At 39.4% G+C, this 16,838-nt stretch overlaps 1 protein-coding gene across 7 annotated transcripts in view; it reads left to right on the top strand.

Annotated features, from left to right (window-relative positions):
- Positions 1 to 16,838, top strand: part of SBF2 (SET binding factor 2) — a 230,431-nt gene that overhangs the window by 38,733 nt on the left and 174,860 nt on the right. For 4 of the 7 annotated variants that reach the window (XM_084208182.1, XM_084208184.1, XM_084208183.1 and 1 more), the window contains exon 2: positions 7,271 to 7,359. In XM_084208182.1, the coding sequence (XP_084064308.1) occupies positions 7,271 to 7,359 (89 nt within the window). The remainder of the gene's footprint in view (positions 1 to 7,270; positions 7,360 to 16,838) is intronic. The other 3 variants (XM_084208186.1, XM_084208185.1, XM_084208181.1) reach the window with 1 other exon arrangement.

The following is a 16,838-nucleotide window of genomic DNA, read 5'->3' as shown; positions in this document are numbered from 1 at the left end:
GTATTTCAGGTAGTCTTGACTGCAGTGCCAGTACATTTGGGGGAAGATTGAAATGCTACTTTTCTTTTCCCCCTGCCAAGTTCAACAAATTTTTCCTGTTTACAAAGAAAAGAGCCTGAGGGTTGCCTTATCCCATTATTTGCTGTATCCTTGATGATCCTGCCAGCCTCCAGAATGGCTGTTGTTCAGATTCCCAGGATTGTTGGACTGTTGTGTGCATCTCTTTGACCTGGTTCAGAAGAACTGACTCTGAGCTGTGCCAGTTGTACAAAGAGGTCCTTGGTTATGGTGGGAAGCCTGTTTTCATTCCTAAATGTGCCAGCATTTATTTTGTCTAACCTTTAGTGGCCATAGGCTGCAATAAAATCTTTATTCTCTTGAATAAATCAGAATTAAATGCTCTTAATGTAAACTTCCATGTCCAGACTTTTAGATGCTCATGGCCTGTGATGTGCTGTTGGTGGTTGGACAGATTTTTTTCAGAATTTCATGTATTTTAGGCCTAGCAAAGAAACATTTTTCTTTCTAGGTGTTTAATTTTAGCTCTCCTTTGGCTTCTTGTTCCCTTTCGTTTCAGCACTGACTTCTGTATAGGGACTGAGTTAAAATGGGAATATCTTCTGTAGTATTTTTTGTCTTCTGGCATCAAGATTTCTGTAGTAATGTTTATAAAGGTACAGGTCTCAGGTACATTTCTGTTCCCAAGATGGAGCATCAGTTGTCTTCATGCTTCCATGAAAAGCATTTCCAAACCACCTAAAAGTGACAAGAAACCTGAATAGTTTAAAACTCCTGTAAAGTTCAAATTAAGAACCTTGCTATAAAAAGAATTTTACTTCAGAGCAGATTTTAGTGATGTCTTTAGCACTGGGTCCTGTTTTGAAAAGGTTCAGAGGTTCTGTGCTCTGCCACCTGCCTGTTCATCTTTCACACTGACAGTGTGTTCCTAACTCTGAACATGGAAAGTTGTGCTTCTGAATACTTGAAATTATTTCTTACCTTCACATTTGTGTCACCTTTACACCTACAGTGGCAGTTTGACACTATTTCCCATGCCATGAACTACTGATGTTCTTTGATCTATTGTGTGTTCCTTCTTCAGGCCTGAAAATTCTACCTTTTGTAACAGATCACCAAAGTGCTTCCATTCAAAGCTTTGCATGTCAACAATGCTTAGTGCTCAGATGCATTTTTATCAGGGGTTTGTGAGTGAAAAGACAGAGTGTATCACAGTCCTCATTAATTTGGAATGTAAGTTACATGAACAGCTTGCTTCTGGAATTTCAAGGGCGAGCAAGAGATGGCATGTGACCTTTCATGGGGAAAGATTTATATAAGAAGGGAGTTTAGGGGACTAGGGTTCAGGAACCAGCAAATTATGCCAGAATTTTAATGTGTTGCATGTTTGTACTGTTTAAAGAAAAAGATGGGAAGAGGAGAAGGAGAAAGAGGGCAGATCAGAGGAAGTTAGCTGGGAAGAAAAGTCGCTTATCTCTTAGTAGCTTAAGGTATAGGCTGCATGTTCAGAGTTCTTACAGGCTGAAATTTGGGGTTTGGTCTTGGCAATTCACTTGGCAAGTACTTGTATGTACTATACATGGGCAAGAATGTAATGTCTGGAAATCTGAACTCTAATTTATTTTGGGGTCAACTGTGATTCTTAATGGATTAAGGAGTTAAGCCCTCTTAAAGGTAGCATAACTATTGGATGAGGATGATAATGATTATTTTAACCTGGCACCTTTAGTGAAAATGAAAATGCAGTTCATTGCTGTAGGTGCCAAATTACAGTTTTGAAAAATGGCTGCAATGTTTTTACAATGTCTGTATTCACTTTATATGACAAAACTTTACAACAAAATGAAAGAAAAAAATTGCAATTCAGTTGAAATGCAAGAATAGTTTTCTTTTGTAGGAATGACTCTTGTATTCGCGGCATTCCCCGTGGCAGGAAGGAATGATGCATCTGACTCCATGTTCTTAAAAGGCTAATTCATTATTTGATGATACTATATTACATTAAAGAATACTATACTAAAGAATACAGAAAGGATACTTACAGAAGGCTAAAAGATACTAATGACTCCCTCCAGAGTCCAGACACAGCTTTGACATTTGGCCAATGAGTGAAAACACACCAGAAACCAATGAAACAATCCCCAAACACATTCCAAAGCAGCAAAACACAGGAGAAACCAACGAGATAATATTGTTTTCCTTTTTCTCTGAGGCTTCTCACCTTCCCAGGAGAAGAATCCTGGGCAAGGGGATTTTTCCAGAAAATATGATGGTGACAAATGACCATTAAGATAACAATATGATTGTTTAATAACAATAGTAATAATAATAATGGCAGTAGTTTTGTTAGAAATATGTCTCTTGTTACTGCCAGGCATGTTTTGTATATGTAATTAATAATGAGAGCGGTTTCTGTTTTATGTGGACCACGCTGTTAGTGTGCAGTTGTGCTCTGCTCACACACACAAATCCTGCATTAAGTAGATTGTTGTCTGAGTGATGTCTGTCGTGCATCTGAGTTTGTGTGGTTTCAAAAAGCTCCAGAAGCTTCTGTCTGACTGGTCTGAATTCAGTGAGCAGCGCTAGCCGTGGGCTTTCCACCCTGTGGTGACGATGGTTTGGTGATGATGGTTTTTCCACCCATGGTTTTGGGCAGCCTGCACTTTATTTGAAAGGACACCAAAAGACAAACATTCTTTCGTTGCTGACACAGAGGCTCTTCCTGGTGGCTGTGGCTCTCTGAAGCCATTGACCCTGCAATGAACTGGTTTTCCAATTCAAAAACAAGGAGTCGGTGTTAATGAGTGCTAATGAGTTAATCAGTTCACAGAATCAGGTAGGTTGGAAAAGACCTTCGAGCTCATCGAGTCCAACCTCTGACCCAACACCACGGTGCCAACCAGACCATGGCACTGAGTGCCACATCCAGGGATGGTGACTCCACCACCTCCCTGGGTAGCCCATTCTGGTGTCCAGCCACCCCTTCCAGGAAGAAATTCTGTCTAATATTCTTAAAACCTCTGAAATCTTGGTAGGTCTGTAGAGCAGATACTATCAGGCACAAACTCAGGAGGCTGCTACTGATGTTCACTGTGTACATGTTTTTAATGTGGTGTCACATTTGTTTAATTAGCTTCAGTTAATAGGAATTTCACCAGAATACTGAGGGAATGTCCTTTGAGTGTTAAGAATTAATAAAAGGGGCTTGAAAGAAGACTAGATACTGAATGAAGGGAATGTGATCAAAATGTTAAGTTATTAATGGGAAAATCTGAATCACCTTTATAATTTTTTCCTCATGTGGTTTCCAAATTTTTGTGAAGTTGTCAGTAGTTATCAGTAGCATATATTGAAATAAATGATAGTTGTTGAAATCCCATGACCTGATATTTTTCTGTTTCTTCCTGTTGTGCTAGAGCAGTCAAGAATGCAAATTCACTTGGGTGTTGAGTTGCAGCCACCTCTTGAATAATCTGTTATCTTCAGACACAACTGCTCTGCTGAAAGTTGGATGATTTAATAAAAGTCAGCTGAAGGCAGATAGTGTCCACACCCCCTCACCCAAACCATGGGATTTAGGGACTTACTGTAATTCTGCTGTTATTTTGCTGATTGGATTGAAAACTGTCAACAGAGAATCAACAGTAATTGCAGTATAAAGTATTGGGAAAATGTGGTGAGCATATGGTACTGGACTGGGTTTGTTATTAAAGGACGTGCAGCTGCTGGGTCTTCTCTTGCACAGGAGATTCTTTCAAGTGCTCTGGGTCTAAACTTTTCCTAAAGAAGGTGACTTGCAATTCAGTAACTTTTGTAATTGAAAAGAATAATTTTATTTATTTTTCAAATTTTATAAAATTACAATGAATTCTACCTTGTGATTGCAAACATAGAAAACTCTGAGATCATGAAGAATTGCCTTAATTTTGAAGGAGTGCAGATTCATTTAAAAAAGCAAACCCAACAATCCCCCCCAAGACAAACCAAATTTTAGTGGATGGTAAGAGTGTTTACTACCTACCTGTATTGTATTCAACTTAAGAAATCATGTGGAATACTTAGATTTTATGCATTATAAGTAGATTTGTAAATCTGTATCACGGGACCTTTCTGTTAGAGGATTAACAGTGCTCCTTCTGTTGGTGTTTTGTTTTTATTTTTTACTCATATCTGATGGATGAGTAATGCTCATATTTTCTAATTATTTCTAATGCTGATATTTTCTAAGTGTTTCTAATGCTCATATTTTGAACACAGAACTATTCACTTCCCTTTTTTTCCCCTTTAAAATGTTGCATTTCTGTGATACATCCTTTGTGTACTGTTCCATGAACTTTTTGAAAATTTTAGTCTTTCTCTGTATTTAAGTCAATGTTTTCCTGAAGATTCAGCTTTACTGCTGTGGGCCTGAAGTTTGTCTGTTTAATACCTGGATTGTTTGTGAGGCTTCTGTGAGCTGTTCTGAGCAGGATCCTTTTCTAAATTTTTTGAGAACTTGCATCCCAAATCAGTTGGGCCTGAACTAGAGGTAGCCAGAAAGTATTTTTGGTTCCCAGGTGTTTTCCCACCAGTGGAGACAGGCTGGGTCTGGGACACAAGGAGGGACGTGGTGCTGCAGCTCTTGGAGGGAGCTGCTCCATGGGAGCTGTGGAGTGGCTTCTCTTTGGTCCCAGAGGGGACCTGAAGTGCAAGCTCAGGCAGCATAGGAAGTTTGTGTGGCTTGTGCTCAGCAGCACATCATTTTCTTCAAGGAAATTGCTATGGAGGTTTAGAATCCTTCTTGAAAGCAAAATGGAATTACATGCAGGAAACTCTAACACTGGTGGCCAGCATCAGTGGCTTTTTAAGGAAAGCAACCTAAAAAACCTGATAAGCTTTTGACATAAAGGAGAGAATATTAAAAAGTTGAGAAAATGTACATCTCTCAATTCTGAATTGAGAGCTTCGTGTGCTGTAATGTAGGGAGAGTCATTGTAGCAGTCAAGTAAAAGGAGAACTAGAAGGATTGACAGCTTCAGAACATGATGAAATAGAAGAAATTTTGAGCTACTTTCCTGGATGCCATTATTTATAATTGCAGTTGGTAGTGTCAGAGGTCTGTCTCTTGTAAACTGAATTCAGAATTTTAAAAAAGTCACCTGTGTTCCCACAGAGAAACTCAGGGAGCACATACATAGCAGGGACTGTTTGCTGCTGTAACTCTTTGATGCTTCCTTTTCCAGAAGTCTTGGTACCTCTGTTCAGCTTGGTCCTTCTGCCCTTTCTTGCAGGCTGAGCTCTGCCTGGAGTGTGTTTGTGCTCACCCCTGCCTTGGGTGCATTTGTTTGCTGTCTCTTTGTGCCACTTGCCAGCCCTAGGACAACTGGAGGAAGAAGAGATTTGACAAGAGAGATGATTTAGGATAAGCAGATAGTGGGGTGATTTGAGACTTTAACTGGGTAGTTTGAGACTTGAGCTCAAGAAGGGGAGAAGTTCTGACCCTGAGTCAATGAAGGAGCAGCCCCTCTATGCAGTCACCCACTCCCCAGGCACTGCTGCTCTCTGCTAAAGGAATGGAAGTGCTTTGGTAGAGCACACCAGGGGAACACTCAACAGTGGGTCAGTGACTGCTGACCCTGTTCAGTTATGGCAGTCTGACAGAGAGCTCCTTTTCCCTATAAAAACTGCAGCTGGAGCCATGTCTGAATTTGTTCCTCAGGTTCTGGCACATCTGGCTCTGCCTTCTGAGCATCTCTGCAGCTGCTCTAGTATGTGATGCTTCCTTTGGTTTTTACTTGCTGTCCTCATGCCCAGAGCTCAGAGCTAACCCTGTGTGATTGCAGGCTGAAAGCAGGCTGCCCTTGGCAGTCACACTCTGCTACCTTGGGGGTGAGTTGCTTCTGGGAGTTTTACTCCTTGTAGTTGGTATGGCCATTGTACCAAGAACATCTGTTCTGAGATCATTCCCAAGAGACAGTCACAGAATGTTAAGTGTAAATATGCACAAACTGGAGAAAATTCTTCCTACTAACCCGTCAGATTGTTCTGCCCAAATGTCTTGTAAGATGTTTTGTGGGTTTGAAGGTAGCAGCAAACTCAAACTGTAAATTAGCAGGAAGCTTAGAGGAAGCCTATTTTTTTTTTTCACTGTAACACTGATTTATGCTAGCAGATTTGAGTTGTGTCAGACTGAAAATGTTTTTTTATGGTAAAGCCAGGAGAGTAATGTATTCACTGCTGCTGCCTGGGTGTGTGCAGAGGAGGCAGCACATATGGACTGCTACTACTAATACATCAACTGGACTGCTTCATAATATCAGAGTACAGCTTTGAGAAGATTTTCTTTGACAAGAAAATGTTTAACAATTTTAATGCTTAATCTCAACATTTTGTGATACAACTTCACAGAAAAGATGATTCAATTAGATAGGACAGGTCAGCTATCAAAAGGTATTTTAAATGGTTGCAAATTTCAACTTTGCCATTGATGTATGGACAGACTGAAGAATGAGACACCCTGGAGAGCAGCCCCGTGGAAAGGGACCTGGGGCCATTGAGGTTACAGCTGCTTCATGATCTCCTTTCTGGTGGCCAGCAGCAGGACCTGATGGAATGGTCTCAAGCTGAGTCAGGGGAGGTTAGGCTGGATATCAGGGAAAGGTTTTTTCAGGATTTACTGCAGGATTGCAGAAGGTGAAGAACAAAATTGCTGTTTGTACATGCAATCCTGGACTGTTCAGGATGACACAGCACTACAGTTGTGGGGTGTTTGTGGTGTTTCCAAAATTTATCTATAGCACTGTTGCTTCCAAAAAAAGGAACATGTAAAAAAAGAAGACAGTTGCATCAGAAAAGTTACCAGAAATTACCAGCTTTTCTTCACATCTTTCTCTGTGGAAAAGCACTGCTGACTTGTCCAAGGAAATCAGTGAGAAATACTGGCAAAGAGCTGGATTAATCATGTGGGATTCTAATCTGCAGATTTATATCAATCTATAGGCTTCTTTTGGAAGACTGCTTCTTGAGAAACTATTGCTTTCTTTTTAAAATATCACATTTTCCATTGTATTAAATTCACTGCTGTTTGTAAAGAGACAAAATTATGTTAAGATTGTATTTATTATATGAGCTGCAGGACACATTTGAGGAGTGTGTTCTGCCTCTCGTGGTGAAAAGCTTAATAATATTTGGTATATTTGGAAAATATTCTCAAATGTATGTTGATTTCAATTCCACCAGGTTTGCCTTTAAGTAATTGAATTTTATCTTTCAGCAGGACCAACAGAAGGTTTGGGGAAAATAATACAAAGATTTCCCCAGAAGGACTGGGAAGACACTCCTTTTCCACAGGGAATAGAGTTGGTAAGTTTGCATTACATTTTGCAAGTTTTAGAATTTCTTTCACATGCCTTTGGAAGATACATCTGCCTTCTTGTAATGATCTGTATTGTTTAGCCCAACAGGGCATGGGTAGAAATTAGTGAGCACAGGGGATAGATCATGGGTTTAAGAATAACAATTTTGGCTAACAGAAGATAATTTGTTCTGGTATGCACAGCTAAGTAAATATTCCTTGAATATAGAAAATATTTGCTGCAGATTTATAAACTGTGTTTAAAATAAATGCTTGTTTGTGCTCCTGTGTTTTTGTGAGCAGCCTTCAGTTGGCAGATGACTTCTCATTGTCATGTTCAAATAATTACAAATGCATATTTGTATAATGTTGACTTAAAAAGAAATTAATATAATATCCCAATAAACTGGATTTATTAAAGTGGTCAGCAAGGCTGGTGTGCAGGGATCTGTTTTAAACAGGGAATTCCCAAGGTGCTGCTTTTTTCCCTTCCTTGGTCTTATCTTGTGGGATGCAATGAAAAGGTGTCTCTCACTCCTCTGGATCAGGAATTCACTCAACATCTTGTCTCTCAAAATCCTGAAGAGAAAGGAAGGACTGTGGTCATATTCTGAAATGAGGTTTCTGTGAAATCAGAGTTGAAACTTTTACTGGTTTGAACTGAGCAACTTGTGGGGCAGGATGCGCTATGGGAGGAGATGGGCTCTAGGAAATGTTGCAATGGGAGTCTCTGTGCTGCGGGCACAATCGCTGCAGAGGACAAAGGCACCAACTCTTCCCTGAGTTTATTGCCAGATACAGCAGCAGGGCAGGCTTTGCCCAGGCTGGCACCTTTCAGGCAGTGCTTCAGTGCTCTCAGGAAGGACAGCAAGGGGACAGGGCTCGGCTGCTCCTCCCTGAGAGGCGCGTTCGCTCCCCGAGCTGCCGGACGCGCTCGTCTTCTCCTGCTCTGGGTTGGCTCTCAGCTCCAGCCTGGGCTCTCAGGGCTGGCCGTGCTCTTTGGGCTGAGCGGGATCTCTCCCCCTGCCATGGGCAATTGCGGCCCCTTGGGGCGCTTGCATAACCCCAGGTTTGGCAATGGCGAGCTCTGCTGGAATGGGGAAGCTCCAGGGTTGAGCCAGGGGGGTTCATCTTGCCTCAGCCAGCCCCAGAGGCTGAGTCACGGTGAGGTTTACTGAGTCCCACAAATCCAAATCCTAGAGCTTCCTGACCTCGTCCAGAGAGAGCAGCGGGTCTGACCGGCTGTGAGGATGTGAAAAATAAATAAATAAAATAAATAGGTACACCTTCTCTTGAAGCAGTGGATCCTAATCTGTGCCCAGGTGTTATCTCCCATTCAAGTTTAATTGTAGGGTTTTCCCTACACCTTTCTAAAGAAAGATTTTTATTTTTTTTTTAAACGGGACAAAACATTATTTCTGTATTGATTCTCAAATGACTCATTAGGCAAAGTCATTAGGACTTTAAACTTTCCAAATAAAACAAAATCTGATAATTTAAGGACATCAATTCAGCCAATTGGCAAAATCAGTCAAGTTTTGATCTGCTTTCCAAGTGTGGTAAATAAAATTTTAGTTCATGAAGATTGAGGAGTTAGAGATAGTGCAAAGATCAAGTACTGAAGTAAATCACTTATGAATGTCAGATGTTGGCAGGAATTTTTTTCAAGGTTTTGGATGAATCTAACGAGAATCAACATTAATTCATGGAAAGGAAAGAAGAGAAGCTTTGTTACCATGTTCTGTCACCTTAAGGGCAGATTTAATAACGATGAGGGGGTAATAGGCAAACCTTAAGGAAAAAGAAATGGGGGGGAAAAGGTAAGAATAGATTAGTTAACAAATGTATATGAGACTAAGACAGACATGTTTATTATTAACACTTACTTCTATGATAAGTTTGAGTTAATATCCTCTTAAATGTACTTCTCTTCTTTGAAAGATCTGTATAGTTTCTGTTAAATGGAAAAAAAAAGCCATATTTTGTATCTGAAAAACATGTCAAGCTCTCTTCACTGTGTTCTCATGAAGGAAAAAGGCCAAAGCTTTTCATGCTTAATGACAGGATTGAAGGGAGATTTTTTTTTTTTGAGCCCATATATATCATATATATTGAGTGTTACTTCAGAAGCGAGAAAATGCACTTCTTCTGTTTGTTAGAACCTTTTGTGGGCTGTTCAAGAGAAATGCAAGGAACAATTTATTTTAGAATCTGAGAATCTTCATTTTACTGACAATTTACAGACAAATGCAAGTCAGAGTGAGTTTTTTCCAGTTCCATGGAAGTAAGCTGACTTTGAGGGGTAAAGAGATTTATGCTCATTTTTAAAGATAATATTTGGCTCAGAAAAGCATTTCAGTCATATGTTTTTGAAAGAATGCAGTTAGAACACCCCTATCTGATAGCTGCCCCCCATGATATTTTAAATTAACATGTTTGGGTATCCTTCTCCATAGTCTTGTCTGTTTCTGAGAAGTTTTTTCCAGATGCAGCTTAAGTGTACAAATAACTCTATCAAGTCAGCTGAGACATACAGAGCAGTGTAAGGTTAGGACAATCAAACTTCTTGATCTGGCTTGTAGAAAGAATGCTCAGGAGTGTGTGCTGGTTGAATGAGTTAGCTTTACATTTCTGCATATTTTTCTTATTTCTAATGCAGTTTTAATTCCACTGTGTAACTTCCTAGACATCATAATTAGCTATACATCAGAGGAAGCTTTGGTATGTGATGTTACACTGTAAAGTCATTTTTGTCCCAGGGCTAAATTAGCTGAATTAATTAATCTGCATTACTCAGTGTTGGGAGGCTGCTCTAATGAGGCCAAGGAAAGTCATACCTAGGAACAGTTACATTGTCTTGAGTTGGAACTGGATATGAGGTGTTTCTGCTAGCAGGGAAGGAAATTTCCCACTGTAACTGGTGCTGGTGTTAGCAGTAGTGTCATGGTTCAGTAATTGGAATTTCAAGTGTGGTCAAGTATAGAAATTCATACATATTTCTAGACAAGATGATCACCTATCCAAATAATTACTTGAATTATAAGATTTATTTTTAATTGGGAAAAATGCTATTTAATACAACCATTTGAAGACCATTTACACAAGTTATGAGACTAAGAGAAAGAAAGGCTGCAGGTATCCCTTTGGGATCTGGAAGTTTGCCTGCTTCCCTCTAAAGGTGGACTTGGAGTTGTTGGAATCAGTTTATTCCTCCTTTTTGTACAGCCCTTGCAGTAGAGCTCAGCATTTCTTCCCCCTTGTTTTGCTTCAGACATGAACTCTTAAATGGATGTGGAATCTGTCTTTTATGAAAAACTGGATTCAACTTTCAAATTCCAGCTAACCTGGGAAACAATAAAAACCCCCATGAGTTTTGTAAAATGAGAGTAATGAATTATATTTTCTAAGTGTTTTTGTATTCTGACTGATCTAGTTGGTCTTGTACAAATTTCCACTTCATTTTTACATACATAATTTATGAGTTACAGCTCTACCTCTGAGATCTTAACTGATATTTACTTCTGTTGGAGCTTTGCAGTTGGAATGGGGAGAAAAAAACTTTCAAAAAAACCCCACCAAAACCCAGCTCATTTGTCTTCAAAGTTGCACTCTACTGAAGACATTTAAAAGAAGGCCAGATTTTTAAGTGGAAAAGTTTTCAGAACTCCTAAACTTCTGAAAATTTCCACTGCAGAGTCTCTGGAAATCATTACACATTCAGTCAAAAGCAATACTTTTAAAATTCAAGTGCTGATCTCTTAGCACTAGTTTTGTTTTGCCACCTTGGTTATAAGGCATCTTTTCTGAGAAAAAAATCTGATGCTTGAACATTTTACTACTTATTTTAAAAAAGACATAAGAGACAACTGGGGCTGCAGATTAGACAGTTAAGGCCTGAAGTGATTAAAGTTTTAAAGGAGTTAATCTTCCAATGCTTCAGTCTTAGCTAGCTGATCTGTAAGCCAATTTTTCTCAAACATTAATGCTTTTAAGGACCTGAATAAAGAGTTGTCTACAACAGCCATTTAACCTTCAGTGCACCTGCTCAGCTGCAGAGATTTTTGTTTGGTGGGGGATTTTTTGCCCCTCTTTCCCCTCAAGCATTTTTTACATCTCAAGAATCATTACATATGTAATTTTCCAATGAGCAACTGCACAACAGAGCTCAGTGCAGCACTTATAAATGCATTGTGCTGTTTTTATTCCCATGTTACAGAGCAGGTGCTGAAAGCACCTGCTTTCAGTAGGAAACAGATGATAGCAAAAGTATAGAGATTTTTTTTGGTCAGTGTTTCTGGACTCAGCTTATATTCTTTGGACATATTAGCCTCCACTAGACAACTTAGAGTGCCCTTAATGTGGTGTATTTTAAACTTACATTTCTGCTGTGCTATAAAGCAGCTACATTCTGGTTTTAGAATCTGCTCTTACTGAATGGATGTTAGCGTTTGGATTTTGTAGACTAACGTGATAAAATAATTTGATATTTGTACCTAAGGACTTGCAAGTAGTCCTTGTGTAGCATAACTTTGTCTCACTTGACTAAGTGCTGTCAAAGGGGTCAATTAATCTGCTTTGTCCACTCTTAGTTTTGTTTTGAGTTGGGAAAATAACCACATCAGAGCACTACAGTCAGCAGTTTGGTAGAAATGGTAAAATACTGCAGTGACACCTGTTTGGAATTTCAGCTCTTTTCCAACTCTCTAATCTTTCAATGGAGTATATTGAAGTGTAACCTTTTTCGCATCTATCAGAGTGTTTTAAGATCCACATACTTACATTTTAAGTTAAATTCTTTTCAGAACTTCTGGAGGAGAAAGTTATTTTTACAAGCTTGCTTAAGATGTGCAGATATTTTTAGACTCATAGAATGCTTTGGGTTGGTTTTCTTTGTTGTTCATTTCTGTCATCTCCACATAATCCTTGACTGCATGAGATGGTCTTGTCCACCCAAGCTCTGTGTGTGATTCAGCATCTTTCTTACCCCTCCATAAGTTTTTCTCACCTGCAACATGGACTTCACTCTGAATCTCTGCTTTGGGGTTTATGTGTAACAGTCTGCAGAGGAGATTCTGAGACCCCCAGTTAAGCCATGAGGTGTTGTAACATTGACAAAATTCTGGGAGTGTCTTGGTATTTCCACCTTATAACTTACAGACTTGTCTGTGTACACTAAGTCTCCTGGGAGACCCTGCTTTTCCTGAAGGTTATGAGTTTTAAATATTAAATTTTTATATATAAACATTTAATATTAAAATTTATTATCTAAATATAATATTAATATAATAATATAATTATATTTAAATTTTGTTGTTTCTTGGTTGGTTTTTTTTTAAGCTCTTGAAAAACTCTTGACTAAGAAGGGAGAGCAGCATACATCCCTAACTCATGATGGGGAAATGGGCTGTATCTCCAGAAACCAAAACTGAAGAGAAATCCTATTGTTTTATATGTGAGAGCAAAAATTATGGGGAAAAAAATTATGGTTATAATTATTTTCAACTTTATGATTAGCCTGGTTACAGATGTGCTTTGTGTTCTTAAAAAACATTAGTTTGTACTTGAAAGTTAACTTGGATGAATGCAGCACATGACTGTGACACATGTTCCTGAAAAGCTGAGCATGTCCTTAGCATCAGAGGAGGTTCTTTAGCTAAATGACCTGTTTCACTTTGGACTGATCATCACTGATTATTTCAGAATAACTCTGTATGATCACAAATGCATGGAAGTTTGGGATGCAAGCAACAAAAGAGCAATTTACCTGGAGAGCCACAAACCAATGTACTTTTCCAAGGCAGTTAAAACTCCAGTGAGTGCTGCACCTCTGGGTTTACAGCACTGTTTTTACGTGGACCCAAGCACACAGAAATGAATTAGAATGAATTTGTGAGCACTATAACATCCAGTTCTGTTGCTTTACAAAGCTCCTGTTTCCAGTTTTCCCTCGTGCCATGTGCAGGGGACTGTACCTCTCCAAGTTAGTTGTGTGCAGTGTCTACATTTCCCCATCTGTCATCTCCACAAATTAGAAAGTTGAGCTCAGCATGAATCAAAGAAATTTAACTTTTGAATAAAGGTAAGCACTATTGTGAGATGGCCAGAGGTTAGACTTGAGAAGACTTCAGATAAATAAAATGAAGAGCATAAACTGTTCTCCTTGTCCTTTGAGAATATGGTGAGGAAATGGATTCTCTGGCAAAGGAGATTTGGTGTAAACAGTAATAAATGTTTAAATAGAAGGAGTTCATGCTGTTTAGAATGAAAATTTTGAGCAGTCTTATTTATTTGTGATGGAGAATGACACGTGTGAGGCTAACAGTGTGACAAGGAAAGGGGAATTGCTTGGACAATCTCCTGAGGTTCTTAGATCTGCTCATCTGAAAAGCAAAGGCTCTGGCTCTCTTGTGTGCCTGTCTCTGCACAAAGAGCCGTGCCAGGGACCACGCTGGACATCAGAACCAGGCTGGGACATCAGAATGGAGATGAATGAAGAAATATTGTGGGTTAGCATGGGAGATGAGACCTGGTCTCTGGGGGGGATTGTCAGGTGTTTGCCCTCACTGTTAAGCACAGCAAATTTTGTCACCACTGGATCATCTTCCTGTAACTGCCAGAGAGAATTGGAGAAATGTAACAATCCTGAAAACCACTGAATTACCTCAGAACCACTTTCCAGTTTGTTGTTTAAAATCCTATGTTTAGTTACAGCTCCTTATTACAGATTATCTGTCAGCTTTCTGTAAGAAGTTGGAACTTCTTATACTCTTGAAGTGCTATAATTGAGACAATTTTTGGGCTGACGTTTCTGGGGTTTTTTGTTTGGTTGGTTTGGTTTTTCTGTGTGTTTGTGTAGGGAGCTGAGGGTTGGTGTGGTTTTGGAGAAAGCCAGCCAGCAAGAGCATTGTGTGTTGAATTTATAACCATATATCCAGTTGTCACAGAGATCCTCTCTGGGGTTGTGCAGAAAGGCAGATGATGTGCAGCTAATCAAACACAGCCTATTGGGCTGGAGACAAGATTGTGAAACTTGAACTGGGTCGTTGAATGTGTTCTGGGAATCCAGAAATAATTTATCTGTGAAGTTGATTCCTATGACTGTAAATCACTTTGGAATGTTTTCTAATAGTTCAAGCAAACAGATTAATGGAAAATAAAGGGTATTTGACTTTTTTTCTGAACAAATTTGTTAGTGGTTTGTTAAAGCTGATACTTTTCATGCTGAGAATTTCTAATCAGCAGTACTTGTAAATCATTATGTTCCCCCAGCTCCCCAGTTTGACTGACCTTTTAGTTTGTACTCTACATAAATTTTGTTGTGTTTTGATGCAGGTTTCTTCTGCTGGCTTAAATCATCTTAGTGGTTTTAAAGCTTGGCTTCTTAAACTTGCAAACTTTTTTGAAGCCTTTATACAGTGTAAGTGCTTATTTGTAATAAATTATAGAAGGTGTGTCTTAGTTGTGTTCACCAAAGAACAGAAAAGAGCATTAACAAATCTTGTGATGATACTTCACAATTTTGTGCATTCCATGGGCCACAGCTCATTTTGTCATTGCATTATCCAGTTTGAAGCCAAGCAGAATGATCAGTGCAGGGGCTTTCTGCAATTCCCAGTTGGTGCAATTTCTGATTTCCAGATTCCATGAAGGTCAGAGTGGCTCCAGGCATGCACCTGCGCCCGTGCAGAAAGCAGCTGATTCCAGTGCTTCAGTGGCTGACTGGGCTGTGCCATGCAAAATTCCTGGGAAAGGACTTGGAGGCTTATTACCAATTTCTTTAAATTTTTAAATTTTCTCCCCCCAAAGTAGCCCATTGGCCTCCAGCACCACCACCAACTGAAGTCTCAAACAGAGCTCGGTTTATGAATCCTGAGGCTGGGATGTTGTTTTGTTTGTTTGCTTACAAAGCAAACACTAAACATTGTTTCAGTACAGCGTGGTGGTGGTGCTGGCTTTTGGGTGATTGCATGGAACTGGCAGAACCACTTTGAAATTTGCAGGTTTTATTCTAAAGCCTTTTTGGACTCTTGTCTACATCCCAGTAACATGTAACAAATTGGTTTTTTTAATGTAAAACCTGGCATTTGTAGGTGGAAAAAGAAGTTGTTTATGAATGAGCTTCAAGGTTAGAAGATACAAAAGGTGGCTAGGCTGTTTAGATGGCCTTCTTCCTCCTGTATTATGCTTTAGTAATGTGGTATTTTATAATTTCTGGTATGGTTCTGATTGTAATTTCAGTATGAATTTGGTAAATGACTTTGAGAATTTTACTGAAGAAATCTTATTTTAGGTAGAAGTCAATAAATAGTAATTTTAATAATAATTTTCTATATCTTTGTTATAACAGGAGTTTGGGCTTGGTCATAATAAGGTAAAAGAGTAAAGAAATGATGTACTTTTATATGCAAAATACAGCTTGTATTAAGAGGAAGAAGAAAAACATAACTGTATTCAGATGTGATTTGTAAGTGCTGATTTTCGGGCTAGTCAGCAAGAAGAGTTTTTGTCTTTGAGCTTTTCCTGAGTGGGGTTGTGCCACAAGCATGGCTTCTTGCAATGAATTCCAAGAGTGGAAGCAGTAGTTCTGCCAGCAGTTTACCTGGACTGCTTCTAGCAAAGCCTTTCCTTTTTTCTCAGTCCTCATTGCTCTGTGGATGTCAGAATGAAACCAGTGCAGGCCAAAACCCTCAGAAGCAGCAGATTTTTCAGATGAGTGCTCATGGTGCAGCTGATCCATGGAGTGTCAGAACTTTATTAAAGGTTGCTAAGAGAGACCTCTCTGGGCTCTCTTGGGTTGCAGTGGCTGTGTTTTTTGAGGACACACTGTCAAAGCATCACTTGAGCAGGTGCTTTTATTTAGCTGTCATGGATACCAGCATAAACTAAAAAGAAAAAAAAATCAAAACTAGAGTAATAAATGAGGCATTTCAACTGGCTGCTAATGTGAATCAATGAAGCTGCAGCTTGCAGATTTGGACAGGAGGCACTTCAGGCTTTACTTGTGGCTAATGCTGCTTGTCTGGTGATCCTTGCAGAGTTTGTAGCTATTGCTCAGCCTGCAATTAATTAAATCTGAGCTGTGGAGTGAACCTGGGCAAGGAGGGAGAGCTCTGACACCCAAGTCTTCTCTTGGATGGTGTTTGAAACTTGAGCTTCCCTGACTGGGTATCACAAGTTTTGCAGGTTTGTATCCTATAAAATATCACCTGCTCTCAGCTTGTTTCCCTAGAAAAGAGCAAATTCCCTCTGCTCCCTCTTCTGCCCTTCTTGGATTTATGTTTCTACAATAAAGGTTACTGTAAGGTACTACTTATGCTTTTGGAGAAACTTTTCTGTCCAGATTTTCTCATAAAGGTGTCCCCAAACTGCTTGCTCACCTTTCCTTTACACTGACTGGTTCCTTCACTTGGATGTAAAATGATCTTTTATTTATTTCAACCAAAGGAGATCAGAAAAGCAGATCATGCCCTGTTACTCACCAGTATTG

The sequence above is a fragment of the Fringilla coelebs genome (assembly GCF_963513975.1).
Source record: "Fringilla coelebs genome assembly, chromosome: 6".
Lineage (NCBI taxonomy): Eukaryota > Metazoa > Chordata > Aves > Passeriformes > Fringillidae > Fringilla > Fringilla coelebs.
This window is presented reverse-complemented; position numbering and strand designations above follow the sequence as displayed.